The sequence below is a fragment of the Dreissena polymorpha genome, chromosome 9 (assembly GCF_020536995.1).
Source record: "Dreissena polymorpha isolate Duluth1 chromosome 9, UMN_Dpol_1.0, whole genome shotgun sequence".
Lineage (NCBI taxonomy): Eukaryota > Metazoa > Mollusca > Bivalvia > Myida > Dreissenidae > Dreissena > Dreissena polymorpha.
In genome coordinates, this window is record NC_068363.1 from 15,269,191 (window position 1) to 15,285,043 (window position 15,853).

Below are 15,853 nucleotides of genomic sequence, written 5' to 3' on the forward strand. Positions count from 1 at the left end.
AGATTTAACACTTCTGTATCAGCGGGCAAATATATTATACCGTTTCTAATACTGTATAAAGCGATAATTGACATTTACAAGAGTTGATGTTTACAAACAATTATATTTACACGCATATTCTACTGTAAACATTTATCATAACAAGCATATTGTAAAGGTCTTCCATTCTCTACTTCCCGCAGGGCTCTCGAACATATACTGTGATATTTTCCAATCGTCCTTCCGCAAGGTCAAGCGATCGAATGGGCCCTCATTATCCTTCACACTAACGTCAGAAGGAAATAAAACATAACATTATACACACTTCTAACACAGTGTTTGCCATTATTGATAGACTCGTACGAATTGTGTTTACTTTCTTATTCATAACCGATTAAACCTTGCTATACTTAGATCAATAGAATGGGGTGAATGACCTAAAAGTGTGCTCGTCATATTGTTGGAGAGCTTGAATATCTGCATCTAGTGGAGACTGATGTTCGTAAGTTACGTTATATATAAGCTGATTATATTCCGATAGTCGATTTTTCATTAAATATTGATCTGGAAGACTCGGTTAAGAAAGTTGTCTTCACTCATCGCGGATCTTCAATTACATGTGTATTAAAAAGGCAGTTGTGATGATGTGAAAAGGGCTATCTTTAATCATACACAAATTGATGAATGGTAATATATGGCGTGTATAACATTATGATAAATATAAGCTATATTCGTATATAATATTGTTAAATTACTTAACATTCACATAGGATTTTTTAAGTTAAATATTATGGCTGTGAATGCTATAGATACTATTAAAGCCTATTTACAAACCGTTTTGCGGTATATATTTCTATGTACACTATTGTTGATTGACATATACAAGAAAACAGTAGTTTTTCTTCTTTTGCGAGTGAAATATGTATCAGACATAATGTGTATTGTATTCATGCTAATGAAAATGAAGTCGCAGTGGTTCTTGGAAGCAAATATATAGTAATGAAATAATGCTCTATGAGTACAAAAATAATTTCTCATTTCAAATGTGTGTCATTTAAAAATGTGCATGTGTCCTCAACATTCAATGTCTATAAATCTTAGCAAAGGGCCCTTGACAATGATTGATAATGAAAATTGCCACAGTGTCAAGTTTAGCCCACTAATATTTTGCATTTTGAATCAATATGATAATGGATCTTAAATCATTGTGAATCATCGTTACCTAGTAAACTGACGTCTCTGTCCAATACTAATCAAAATTTTGAAACATACTACAACGGCATATGATTTATCTAATTCAATACATTGTTCTTACTAACACAGTATATTGGTGACAACACTCCCCAGCCTACCTGTATTTTCCAATCAATTGTATAATTTTATACGATACTGAGGTTTGTATAAAAAGCGTTACATATCAGTTTTTATACTATATTGTGTGCGATACTGTTTAATTCGTAAATGTTCTTCTAAATCATTTGATAACATCCGCCTCCGATATGTGTTCAAATACATTTAACTAACGCTTAAATGTTTATCTATATGCATTTTGTTTTATTTTACTTAACGCTTCTCACTATTACTGTTGTTTATATTGTATACAATGTCACTACTCGTGATAACGGCATATGAGCCGCGCTCTGTGAAAAAGGGGTTTAATGCATGTGCATAAAGTGTCGTCTCAGATTAGCATGTGCAGTCCGCAGAGGCTAATCAGGGACGACACTTTCTGCTTGTGTGGTAATTTACGTTTAAAGATAGTCTCTTCTTAGCAAAATTCCAGTTTAAGCGCAAAGTGTCGTCCCTGATTAGCCTGTGCGGACTGCACAGGCTAATATGAGACGACACTTTACGCACATACATAAAAAAATTCACAAAGCACGGCCCATATATTTTTGAATTTTGGGCCGATGGCCTTTCAGTACAAATAAACCTATTGTCTATTGCATGTACCTTGTTTGAATATATCTGATGAGCGATCACGTGTATTATGTAGAGTATCAATTGTGTCGCGTTCTGAGAAAACTGTGCTTAATGCTTGTGCGTAAAGTGTCGTCCCAGATTAGCCTGTGCAGTCCGCACAGGCTAATCAAGGACAACACTGTCCGCCTTAACTTGATTTTCGGTAAGGAGGGACTTCTTTGAAACGAAAATTGTCAATAATGCGGAAAGTGTCGTCCCTGATTAGCCTGTGCGGACTGCACAGGCTAGTCTGGGACGACACTTGACGCACATGCATTATGCCCAGTTTTCTCTGAACACGACTCAATTTATGTAACATTGATAATTTTGCATTGACGACACGCTGCAGTGACGGAAATATAAACTTAGGCAATGTTTGTGGTTTCTGTACATATTCAGTGCCATTTGGTTTTAATTTGCGTTAACACTGTAACTAGTTTTTGTGATTTCACATATGGAAATATCTTAAAGTGATTTTTCGCTTAATCAGTGCATTTCGTTCATTTTATACTTCTAAATCAACATGATAGAAAAACAAAAAACAACTGGATTTTCATGCATCCGCCAACCTATTCGTTTACTGTGATATTAATTTTCTAATGAGGAGGAAGCAATCAAACATAAGTGTGCTATGAATAACTTGCGGTTTAAATCACTCATACAAAGACAGCATTGTAATCAAATTACATGTGCACATACAACGAATTTAACTTTAATGGCATTTACATTGTCTTTAACAATGGCATTACCAGCGAGTTTATCAATTTCCTTCATCGCTTTCCTCCGCAGCGTCATAAACGTATATTTTATTTTACGAAACTCTCATTTGGCGTAACTTGTAAAGTAAACGTATGTTAATTTTTATTGTTACTGACATGGTCGAAAAATTAATAACTTGACGAAGGCATTATAAAAGTGCTCCTGCGCTGTCGCTATTTGTGTTCATTTGTCTGTATTTCTAATGGTTAACAAACTACCGTCACTCCGGTAACTGAGTAATTACTTGGTTAAACGTCATGAATGTGGTCTAATTTCATTAACATGATTGATAGCAACATTTGAGCAAATAATAAGACCTACGTTGGCTTAAGGGTATATTAAATGAAGGTCTGCATTCATGTGCTGATCTCTAATGTTGTTGTTTTTTCACGGTCATATACCCGTTAAAATGGATAACATCATAGTTGTTGATTAAGTTATTAGTTTAAGTCACGGTTTTTCAATGAGTAACCAGACACGTATGTGACTCATTGCAGTTATACAAACTTTGTCGTGACAATGGATAAGCGACAGTGTGTTTTGTCGCAAGACGAAAACGAAGTAATAAAACTGCGCGTCTTCGAAACAAATGCATATTTAGCGAAGTTTCTTTTAAACTTATCATTTAAAATAGGGATTAAGTATTGACCATTAAATATAGGCCATTAAAAGGATGCCTTAAGTGATGATCAGGGCTGTATTCTCTTTTTTTATCTCCGCGCCTCGGTATATTTACTTAAATTTTCATAACATTGCGTGATTTCCCTACAAAGGTGGATTTTACCAAGGTAAATTAAGTGTGTTTACCAAGTTTAAGTAAAGAGATAGTTAAACTTCAAATTTCGAAAATGTCAATACAGCATTTGTACCAAAACAAGATGTAACGATGCATATAAAAACCGTGTGAGATTTAAAATATTCATATTTGTCGCACAAAATTTGATACTTAGAAATGTATATCGCACAAATACTAACAGTGCGGAAAGAAGTTTCGTGTTTCTCTTTGAAAAAAAAATACACACACATATTTTCCGTATCGCGTTACAGTAATGGTTATATTGTAACCGTTTTTTCATTACGCAAAGAGCTACCATGGTATTCGGATTCATTATGTTTTGTCGTGCTGTGATGTTTAGCGTGTTATGTTAATGCCCTTCTTACATGTATCGGGATATAAGCTCAGTTCAATTATCCTAAGGGATATTAAAGTATTATAACTCTCATTATAATATTTTACGTAGCTATGGATAGAAATAATTAAATTCATTAAATAAGTTTACCCTATTTAATTTTTGATAACAAGTTTACGTAAATTATAATTAAATAATATGATGATTTTTTTATTGTAAAATATCAATTTATTAAATATATAAAGCACACATTTGACATAAGATTGAGACAAAATATGTAAGTGTTTAAAGTCATTTCATTTTTGGCGAATGTTTACATTTTTTGACGACATTTTATATAACGTCAGTTATGACGTCATCATTTACAACGTCATTTGACGTCTAAAACATGTTCTTGTTATTTAAATTGTGCAGTCGAAAGACGTAAAACATGTAGTTAACATATAATTTCCATTGTTTTGATAAAGGCATTATGCCGAAACGTCATTAAAGGAGTATAATCAGAGAGTTATTGGGATATAGTTAATTTAACAAAAGCAGGTTTTTTCAATGAGTCGGTTAAATAAGCATGACCTAAATCAGTCTCTTTTGAAAAACATTTTATACATGCAAGGCAACAGACGCAGCGAATCGCAAACCCGTTCAGTGTCTCTCGAGACTGAAACCAAATACATGGTAATTGTATTTGTCTCCATTCCAGAAGTCTCGACTTTAAGACAGAAACCAACGAAACCTAATTGAAATGGCTCACTGGGGATACACAGACAAAAATGGTATGATTAAAAAAAATACTTTATTGTTATGTCTTGTATAATGATAATCAATGTTATTGAGTAAAATCTCTTTCACGTTTTCAGATAATTGCAATGATTTTGCGATAATACAGTGTAAAACAATCCCGTACATTTAACAGTCAATTGCGGCAGCTGGTTACACGGACAGCCCAGTAAAATGAACGGGAAGACCGTGATGACCTTAACTGTGCAAATAAAGAATTCATGTATAGAAAATGTTCTTACATTATTTGGAAAATATGAACCGTAAAATGTATGCTCCTGTCCCTGTTACCGGGGGCCATGTATTTTTGATAAAGAAGATTTAACTGCGAAATAATAGTACAAACGTTTTCAAATATCCTTACAAAAAACTTCATACAACAAAACAATTACACCTGCAGTTATTTAACTGCATTATTTTAAAGGGGTCTTTTCAAAGATTTTTGGCATGTTTTGAAGTTTGTCATTAAATGCTTTATATTGATAAATGTAAACATAAGATATAAAATCAGGAATAAAAATAAAAAAAAATAAAAAAAGGTACCCTCAGCAAGACTCGAACCACTGACCCGTGGAGTCCTGGAGTTAAAAGTCTATCACTTAGACCACTCGGCCGTCCTTTCGGATATAAAGTCAGATGCATTTTATACTTTATATACGCCATCCTCGTAGTTTCACAAAAGATAACGACAGCAACAGAACTCTCCAAATTATTAATTCGTTTCGCGTCGCAACGCTTTATAATTTTCGGGTTTTTAAATCGTCAAAAGATGCATATAGTGGTTATTTTAGAGCATGGTAAATGTTCGGTATTACTGTTTCCTCACAAATATCATAACTTAAACGAAAATTTGCGAATCTGAAACTTTTTTTTTCAATTTTGTCAATTTACCTAAACGTGTAAATGCCCCTTTAAGTCAAACATTAATATGCAACATCAGCTTCGTTATCGTACTTGATGTGAAAGGAATCACAAAAAATGCGAAGCATTTAGCATTTTTATATTCTATGGTAAAACACAATACTGCTTTCCTCTTTCATCAAGATTTTATATTAATTACGTGATACTGTAGTCTTTCCAAGATTTTACTAATTGTTTCAAGTAAATATCTAAGTTAATGGTAGAAGTGATTGAACTTGCGCACAAAGCTATTTGAAGAAAAATGATATATTTTTTATTTGCCAGAATATATTAGACAATACTTTCAAGCCTATAGATACTAATTGAAATTCTGCTTCAAGCATGTGCACACGTGTTAACTGGTGTTAAGTGAACGTCCAGCTCCAGTGTTGGGTTAAAGCCCGCGACTGTCGGAACACTACCGATTTAGCTATACCGGCGACTGGTTCTTACCCGAACATACTACATAATACTGAATATTGCTCCCTTCAAGGGAATATTACTTTTATCTTGCAGCTAAAAAGAACACAAGAATAGATTACCCATATATTTATAATAAGTCACACTCAATTAAAATCTCGAAAATACAGGTCCATCCACCTGGAAAGATGGATTCCCTATCGCCGAAGGCAGCCGACAGTCGCCGATTGACATCGTGCTGTCAGAGGCGGTGTATGACGTTGGGCTCATGGCCGGCATTCCTCTTGGTGTCGACTACAAACCGGAAGACGAGACCCTTTTGCAGAACAACGGGCACAGCGTCATGTGCCAGATCACCAAGCCTGGATGTAAGCGTTAAGAATTTTTAAAGTACCCTTCTTTTATACCCTTATGGGAGACCTGCATGAATATGCGACCCCTCCCTCCCCCTTCTTCACACTCACACACAAGAAAAAGACACAGAAAACGCTCTTGTCGAACGTAAATATATGGCGCGTGTAACATTTTATTCCAGTCAAGTAATGTTTCCTTTGACATGGGAGGTTTTGTTGCAGTGGGTTATTAGTTTTGTTATATTATACTTGTACTTGTATTCCAGCTAATGGTTTGCACGTAGTTTTCTATACGCAAATAAAACCATGTCATTGAAATACATTATCGATACTTATATTATCTACTCGTTGTTTTTAATTTTACCTTTTAAACCCAGTTTTGACCGGTGGTCCACTTGGCAACCAGAAGTTCCGCCTAGAGCAGTTCCACCTGCACTGGGGAGCAGACGACAACCGAGGATCGGAGCATACAATTGACGGGAAGATGTTCGCATCCGAGGTACGTTGGTTGAACCAGTTTTCTTCGTTAGAAACATCCGGGACTCAATTGATTAATTGTCTCAAAAGAATATAGCGATTCTTGCAAATATATGTTACAAAATGTTTTCTGTAAAAGTTCGATTCCAATATTATGATTTTTTTTGTAATGTACATAATTGTGTTTATTATGGATATATGTATTTACATTGTGTGTGCATCCGTAAAAAATATTTTTTAATATCGGTATCAATTATGTGTGTCATAACGTCAAAATATGTGCACTTATGATGTTATGTACTAAATGGTATGGTATTTAACATGGGGTATCGGACTGTTGATGGAAGAACCACTACATATAATCGAACCTCCGGAACACGGCTGTATGTCACCAGTACGATATCTCAAAATCCATAGAATTTGTGCGGAAAAACTTTAAATGGCACATGTTGAATTTTCGAAGGCATTTTAGTGATGATGTCCTCCGAACGGAATTTTTGCCAACATATAAGCATTGGAGATACTTATTTAAAATCTGACATTACGGAAGACCATGTTGTTGAAAGCTTTATGATCCAAAAGCGGGTTTAATGCACGTGCGTAAAGTGTCGTCCAATATAAGCATTTATAGTCCGCACAGGCTAATCCGGGACGACACTTTCCGCCTAAACTGGATTTTTGCTAAGAAGAGACTCTCTTGAAACAAAAAATATCATAAAATCGGAAAGTGGCGTCCCTGATGAGGACTGCACAGGCTAATGTGGGACGACAATTTACGCACATGCATTTAACCCCCTTTTCACATAGCAAGGCCCATATTTATTCATAGAGTGATGCTTATTTCGACTTCGAAACGCGTACGGACAATGAGTGCGACGATTGAAGCGATACGGTGGTCGAAGGATGATGGGTAGTGAGAATATAGTTCAAAACGATTAATATATATGTTCAAGTATTACGTATGCATATAAATACTGGCTGTTTGAAACATATTGTTCTTGTTAAATAATACATTAACCCACGTGGTTCAGCGGGAAGATTTTATCGATTTTAAATAGATCCGGCTTGGATTTAATACATGGTAAGTTTAAACCTGATAAATAAAGCTCGACTGCATCGAAAGCCTGAGGCTTATTAAAACGCTCTTGAGTCCGTTTCCTGGGTAGAACCAGTACTTGGTGTCCTTTGGGAAGTTCTACAGAAAGCTCCCACAATTGGAATCGAACCTCATGACCTCCCTGTCGTTAAGCGGACACCATATCAGCTCCGCTACGGGTTCCATCAGGTCTGGCCTTTCATTACAGCTGCACCTGGTCCACTGGAATACAAAGTATGACAGCTTCGCGGAGTCCGTTACCAAGAGCGACGGACTCGCCGTCCTCGGGATTATGATCAAGGTAGACCGAGGCGCATGTGTCCCCAGTGACTACAGTGCGTTTTTTTTTCTGTTTATTGTGCATGAGAAATTGAGAATCGTTTATTTTTTTTATATACGAATTTTGCAACGTTTTATTAAAAGATAAATAAACCCGCTGAATGCGGTTTATGTCTGCATATAAAAAAACAAGTGGTAGTTTGCTCTGGCAGTTATATTTTTGTTATTGTTTCAACGGGGTCAGATTCTTATATTGTTTTATAAACCTCCTTTTGGCACATTTGTGTTGCCGGATTTCTTGAAAATGTTTGTAAATACAATTGAGCTGTGCTTTGTGACCCGATGCATGTCCTCACAGGCTTATCAGGGAAAACACTTTCAGCTTTTATGGAATTTTCGTTTAAACGAAGTCTCATTTAAACGCAAATGCAGTGAACGCGGAATGTACATGTTAATCAGGGACGACACTTTAGGCACATGCATTAATCCCCGTTTCGTTCCGGGTTGTTTCAGCCCGGCCACACCCACAACGGGTTCTCCGCCGTCTCGGACAACTTGACGACGTTGAGCAAGCCCGGTAGCAAGGCCTCGTTACCCGTCTCCCTCAATCCCACCAGCTTGTTACCAGGTAACAAATGATGCCATTTATAGACGTCTTTATAGTTAGTTTTGTGTTCTTTTCTTTCGCGCATTCCACTAAGTTTTTTAATCCCGATCCTTATTCTTATCATTTGTTTTCGTCTTGCACATACTCGTTTCCTCCATCTAAGCGGTTGTCTCATTTTTCTTCTCTTCAGTATAATGGCCGTTTGTTACATTATATTTAAACGGCTTTTACTGGCAGTAGGATATGCAAACCTCTCGGAATAAGTAAATGAAAGTCATTGGCATCATCTGTGTGTTGTCAGACAATATAAAACGACGTTGGTTCCATTACGTTACATTACGTCGTTATTGCAGACAACATCAGCGCCTACTGGACGTACGAGGGCTCCCTCACAACTCCGCCCCTCTTTGAAAGTGTCCAATGGATTGTCTTTATGGAACCCGTGGAATTCTCTCACCAACAGGTATGGCTGTACAGTTATTTAATTTTTTATCATTCCGTATTAACTAACGCAATATGTGCACGACGTATTAGCAGTTCTTCGGCGCGTAATAAACGTCAAGGTAAAATTATGTCTATACTGACAATTGTTCTCTATGCTTATTTACTCACACCGGATTTTGCGGAAGGTGAGATCAGATGTAGTATTCGGAAGAATTAAGTAACACCTTAACTAGCATTCTTTCCAACATTCTTAATTTCAGAGTATAAGAATTTTTACAACTTAATTAAATTAAGTACATAATGAACATGTACAAAGTTACGTTCTGAACAATATCATTACGGTGAATTTTGCAAATATTAAATGGAAGTCTCCTGTGCAGGATAACGCATAATGAAATAGTACTACTCAGCGTGAACAGAGCAGAAGCAAACTGGTAAGTTGAGAAGAGACACATATGGACACAATGGAATGAAGCGTCGTTTTCATGAATCTGATAATAGTTTTTAATGTATTTGTGTGATAGTTGTATCAGTTATACATTGCAATTTAATTATTGAACATGTGCTTCCTTTCCAGTATCTGGTGTTCGTATAGCAGTTCAGCTACACAAGCGCGACGGAATATCGCTAATTGCCATTTTCAAACCTCGTTATCTAAATTAAATGATACAAAGGCTTGTCAGTTTGTATGTGAGAATAAACACACATGGACTAAACGTCGCAAATAATCGAACAAGCAGCAATTCTTATTACACATTTTTTTGTTTTCTCGATAAACTCTGGTTTTAATCTCATGGTTACCTTGGAGACCATGATAAAGATAGTCGGGGACTGATTTCTCTACAGGAAATTACCGTAATATCCGTAAGCACAATTGATTTTGGTTTCAGTATTTTACAATTGTGGCACAGTCTATTTCCAATCAGTATTTTACAATTGTGGCACAGTCTATTTCAGTATTTTACAATTGTGTCACAGTCTATTTCCAATCAGTATTTTACAATTGTGGCACAGTCTATTTCAGTATTTTACAATTGTGGCACAGTCTATTTCCAATCAGTTGTCTTGCTCCAAATCACATCGCAAGCAATATTGTTACTCTAATTAAGCGCCGGTGTGCATTTTATCATACATTCGTATCTGTAAAAAAAATCTTATTTGTTGGAGTTAAATCAGCATTCCTTTTCGAGTAGAGCCTGAGTTCATGTTTTGTTAAAAATTCTAACACGGCACGTGACTTGTTTTCTATAGACAAAGAAGGAAATCAAGCGTGGGTTATTCTGCAATAACTTATGGGCGGAGCTTATACACTGAAAGCACGCGCTGTAGCTAAACAAAACATGCCGATACATTTTCCACCAGCGTAATAATCCGGTATTTTATGAATGAAAGTCACGTGACAAAATACTAAGCTATGAACAGAAATGCGTAAACTTGACCCAATTTCCCACGGTGTTCGTCTGCTGATTCGATACTGAAATGGCTGAAGTTCGAATCGGAGTTGTTGTCTTGTAGATTCAACACTCTTGCGTTAATTTAAAGAGTACAATGCAAACATGTTAGTTTACGCAAGTTGTTGTTCTTAGTTAACCAAACGTGAGAAATGAAATGAGTTTTTTCCATCCAGTTTGGCTGTTATTGAGGGCGGAGATCTGATCGACAGAACAGCCGAAAGCTATTTTTATGGGCGGAGCTTCACATTAAATAGTATGCAAGAAAAATAAGATACATTCTATAAATCTTTAGTAAAAATCGTGTTAGAATCGAAATAATTCGTGTACGTTATAGTTTGTGGTCGAATAACCCACGGCCGGAAGTTTAGATGCGTGGTTTCAAATCACTCGTGCTTCGCACTCGTGATTTAATCCCTACGCATCTAAACTTCCGGCCGTGGGTTATTCGACAACAAACTATAACGTACACGAATTATTTCTTAAATAAACATAAAAACACAGATGGTTGATGAAATGCATACTGCAAATTGATCTTTAATTATAAAAACAATAAAAACAAAGATCAATATGCATTGTTTTTGCTCTCAGGTTCATCACATCCAACGGTCTAATAATCATATTAAAGCCAGTTGATAGCATTCGCCTTATTATCCCCCGCCAGAGGCGGAGGGATATTGTTTTGGCGTTGTCCGTTCGTCCGTCCGGCTGTCCGTCCGTCCGGCACTTTTGTATCCGGAGCCATATCTTGGAAGTTCTTTGGTGGATTTCATTTAAACTTGGTATGAGTATATATATGCATAAGAGGATGGTGCACGCCAAATGGCATCGTACACCATCTGTTAAAAACAGACTTATGGCCCTTTGTATCTTGAAAAAATGCTTTTTACTATAGGCACTTTTGTGTCCGGAGCCATATCTTGGAAGTGCTTTTGCGGATTTCATTTAAACTTGGTATGAGTATATATATGCATAAGAGGATGATGCACGCCAAATGGCATTGTACACCATCTGTTAAAAACAGACTTATGGCCCTTTGTATCTTGAAAAAATGTTTTTTTACTATAGGCATTTTTGTGTCCGGAGCCATATCTTGGAAGCGCTTTGGCGGATTTCTTTGAAACTTGGTATGAATATATTCCCGCGCCAGAGGCGGAGGGATATTGTTTTGGCGTTGTCCGTCCGTCCGGCTGTCCGTCCGGCACTTTTGTGTCCGGAGCCATATCTTGGAAGTGCTTTGGCGGATTTCATTTGTGTTATTGTCCTCCGTCCGTCCATCTATCATTATGTTCATCCGTCCAATTTGCACTCATCCTCAAACAAAGCATATGTTGCGGGGGATACCTTGGGCCTTTCAGGTCCTTTTGTTTCTCTAGAAATTACACACTTCAATCTTCCTTTCAGCTGACCGCTCTTCGCAGTCTCACTGATTCCGACGGACATCACATGCAGGACAACTACCGACCTCCTGTGCCAACAAAAGGGAGAAAAGTCAGGGCATCCTTTCAATAAAAAAACATTTATGAATTACTTCCCTTATCATATTCTATTTTATCGTATTTCAAACGCATATTTGTAACCTGGATGATGTAAACACGATCTCGTATTCATTTATATGTTAATATCCGTTTTCATATTTTGAAACGAATAGCCAACACGGATCAAAAGCAACTATTGTGCAATATTGTGTGTACATGAGCAAACGATTTGGAATTGCATTTCCTTGAATCAGCATTAACATTTAATGAAGTATCAATATTCTGAACTTGTCAAAAGTGAGTATAATGATTTGTAGTTTTTTCAGTGGTATAATAAAGTACTTTACCCATATGCGGATTTAAACGGCGTTTCAATGTTCACGGTTCGATTCTTTCATTCCCGAAAATTTTAATGAAAACGTGATGTGATGGACGTGCGAAGTCAATTTACTGTTAGTTATTAGTTATAATGTAACAACTGTTTGGTAGTTTAACATAGAAAACAAATGATGGCAAAATGCCGTTTTCACCAAGGCGAAAATCACTTGCAAGAAAAACAGTCAAAATATTAAGATTCTAGTGTCTAAATATGTAACGTACACAGTATATTTATTTAACTTAAATTTTATATTGGAGATTGATGCAGTAATGCAAAGACAACGTTTGGTTTGCATGTCAGTTTGCGCCTTAACACTTTTAGTTTTTGTTGATACAGAGTGTACATATACGAAAATAAAATCTAGGGAATATACACTAAAGGCATCTGCAACTGTTGCATAAAATATGTTCTTACATAACTAGTGCACATGCACTGAATTTTTCTTGGTGTCTATATTTTAGCAAAACAATCAAGACAATATTATCCGCAGTGCGGAGAGAATTTGGTTGTCACTATTTACTGTCTTGAATTTACTATCTACAATAAATACGAGCACATGTTTACAGATTTGTATAGGGCATTGTGGTATTATGAATTTTCTGATTCCATTTTGTTAAATTGATCGTTTTCAGACGTTATGATTAAGTATTAAGTAACAATATTATAAACTTTAAATTGTCAATGCTAACGTATACTGCTCGCATATGAATAATTTTTGTTTTGTACACGAACGCTATGTTCTGATTGCATTTTCTGGTGTCCTACTGATATACTTCTTTTTACGAACTGCATTTTAACATTTTTTTGCGCGCTTCGGCTTCAAGTGTGTGTAACTCTAAATATAAGTCTACATTCAGCCATGTATTGTGTAATCAGAATTTGATGTTATATTTATGCCCCCCTGCGAAGAAAGGGGGTATATTGCTTTGCACATTTCGGTCGGTCGGTCTGTCAATCTGTCGGTCCGTCCACCTGGTGGTTTCCGGATGATAACTCAAGAACGCTTAGGTCCAGGATCATGAAACTTCATAGGTAGATAGATCGTGACTCGCAGATGACCCCTCTTGATTTTGAGGTCTTTAGGTCAAAGGTCAAGGTCATGGTGACCCGAAATAGTAAAATGGTTTCCGGATGATAACTCAAGAACGCATGTGCCTAGGATCATGAAACTTCATAGGTAGATTGACCATGACTTGCAGATGACCCTATTGATTTTGAGGTCACTAGGTCAAAGGTCAAGGTCACGATGACCAGAAATAGTAAAATGGTTTCCGGATGATAACTCAAGAACGCATACGCCTAGGATCATGAAACTTCATAGGTAGATAGATCATGACTCGCAGATAACCCCTATTGATTTTGAGGTCAGTAGGTCAAAGGTCAAGGTCACGGTGACCCGAAATAGTAAAATGTTTTTCGGATGATAACTCAAGAACACATACGCCCAGGATCATGAGACTTCATGAGTAGATTGATCATGACTCGCAGATGACCCATATTGATTTTCAGGTCACTATGTCAAAGGTCAAGGTCACGGTGACCCGAAACAGTAAAATTGTTTCCGGATGAAAACTGAAGAACGCCTTTGCCTAGGATCATGACACTTCATAGGTCCATTGATCATGACTCGCAGATGACCCCTATTGATTTTCAGGTCACAAGTTCTATATAATTTTACATACATACATACATACATACATACATATAGGCATTATGCATATAAACTAACAAATTTGTGAACATTTCATTACTTAATATATAGGTCCGACATATAAAATAATTTTTTTTTTTTTAGACCACCCATCCGCCCCAATTTTCCCCAAAATTTGGATGAGAATCTAGTTATTTATTTTCTATGGCCTTATACTTATCTACTTTGACATCTTAAGTACTGTGTGAGTGGTAAGACGTGATATATTACATCAGATAATGTTGTACATTATTGAGTGTCTACTTTGTGAAATAATATGTCTGTGTTCAGTCTGACACATTTTTCATCATACAGCTTTTAAGATGCATAAGATATATGTTGATTGTACGAAGCATTCACGAAGTCGTTTGCCAATTTATTGTATTTATATTCAAAAATATGGGTAATCACACTTTGGTTGTTGTGAATGTTTTTAAAGGTTCACAGATTGTCAAAATGATATTTCTCCAACATTAAATAACAGATTAAAAAATAAAAGAACAATTTACATCAGGGAGCACAAGTTCACTTATGACGTAGACTTGTACTGAAAATACAGTGTTGTTTTTGAAAAATCATTTTGTGAAATGGATGAAATCATCAAGCATTATGAAAGCAAAGTGGTTGAATAGTATGGAATGGGTCTGTTGTTTTTGTTAAGTTAATGTATTTTTGTGTGCGATTAGACAACACGTTGAATTGTATGGGTAGTTTATTTTAATACTATTTTATTGCTTTTGTCTATAAATGTTTATAATATTATATATAAAGAAACCAAAGTGCATATGTGAGTTACAATGAGATCTTTACATAGGTAAAGAAGCTTTGAGCTTGAAGATGAGAAAAAATGTTTGGGTCAGAAGTTTTAGTAAGATAAGATGCTGATCTCTATTAATTGAATGGGTAGCTATATACTGAATAATGATATATTTCAAATCCAATATTGGAACAAATGTATTAGGAGCATTAGGTGTCTATACATCAGAATGATTTATGCTTCAGAATGTTTTATGCTTTAAGTGAATAAATTAGATACAAGTTTATTTATGCTTTGAAATATTTTATATTAACCAATTTCAACCTGCAAGCGTCCCTGCCATTTTGCATGCGACTATAGTGCTCATATGACGCTTATGTTTCCCTAAACTGGCATAATTAATTAGCCTCAATGCATTCTTTCCATGCAAATAAATAATAAATAACCAGTTGGGTATTGTTTCAGTCAATTTTCATCCCCCCAACTTCCATATCCTCACTTATCGATTTGTAGAAGGCTTTTGATGTGGTGGAAGTTGGGAAATAATTGTTTCAAGCCATGTTTTATACCACAGGAAAGTATTTGTGGAACAATTGAACGCAAAATTGTACTCACCCTCTGTGAAAGGTACATTAAGCTATCTTACTTCTTTGCATTTATGATGATGCCACATTCTGTCGTTCATTATATTATTTCGCCTTGACAAAGGAAACAGCGTAGGTAAATTGTAAATAATCTATAAACTAGGTCATTATAAATCGCATCCTCCTTGCTATTTTCATCGTTTTTCGGGATAATTGCAATGTAAACAACTTAGAAAACAATAGCAACACACAAACACACAATTGATGTGTTTGTTGTCGAAAATGATATTGTTGTTGAATAAATGAGATGCATGAGTAAACAATTATACCA

At 35.9% G+C, this 15,853-nt stretch overlaps 1 protein-coding gene across 10 annotated transcripts in view; it reads left to right on the forward strand.

Annotated features, from left to right (window-relative positions):
* LOC127843579 (carbonic anhydrase-like) overlaps positions 1–15,386 on the forward strand; it is a 207,181-nt gene extending 191,795 nt beyond the window's left edge. For 6 of the 10 annotated variants that reach the window (XM_052373255.1, XM_052373251.1, XM_052373253.1 and 3 more), the window contains 7 exons: positions 4,531–4,603; positions 6,098–6,295; positions 6,658–6,779; positions 8,062–8,154; positions 8,646–8,760; positions 9,093–9,202; positions 12,039–15,386. In XM_052373255.1, coding sequence (XP_052229215.1) covers positions 4,573–4,603; positions 6,098–6,295; positions 6,658–6,779; positions 8,062–8,154; positions 8,646–8,760; positions 9,093–9,202; positions 12,039–12,146 — 777 coding nt within the window. In that variant the 5' untranslated portion in view covers positions 4,531–4,572 and the 3' untranslated portion in view covers positions 12,147–15,386. Of the gene's footprint in view, positions 1–466; positions 482–4,530; positions 4,604–6,097; positions 6,296–6,657; positions 6,780–8,061; positions 8,155–8,645; positions 8,761–9,092; positions 9,203–12,038 lie in introns of all 10 variants that reach the window. The other 4 variants (XM_052373256.1, XM_052373257.1, XM_052373259.1 and 1 more) reach the window with 4 other exon arrangements.
* Positions 15,387–15,853: the final 467 nt, after the last annotated feature.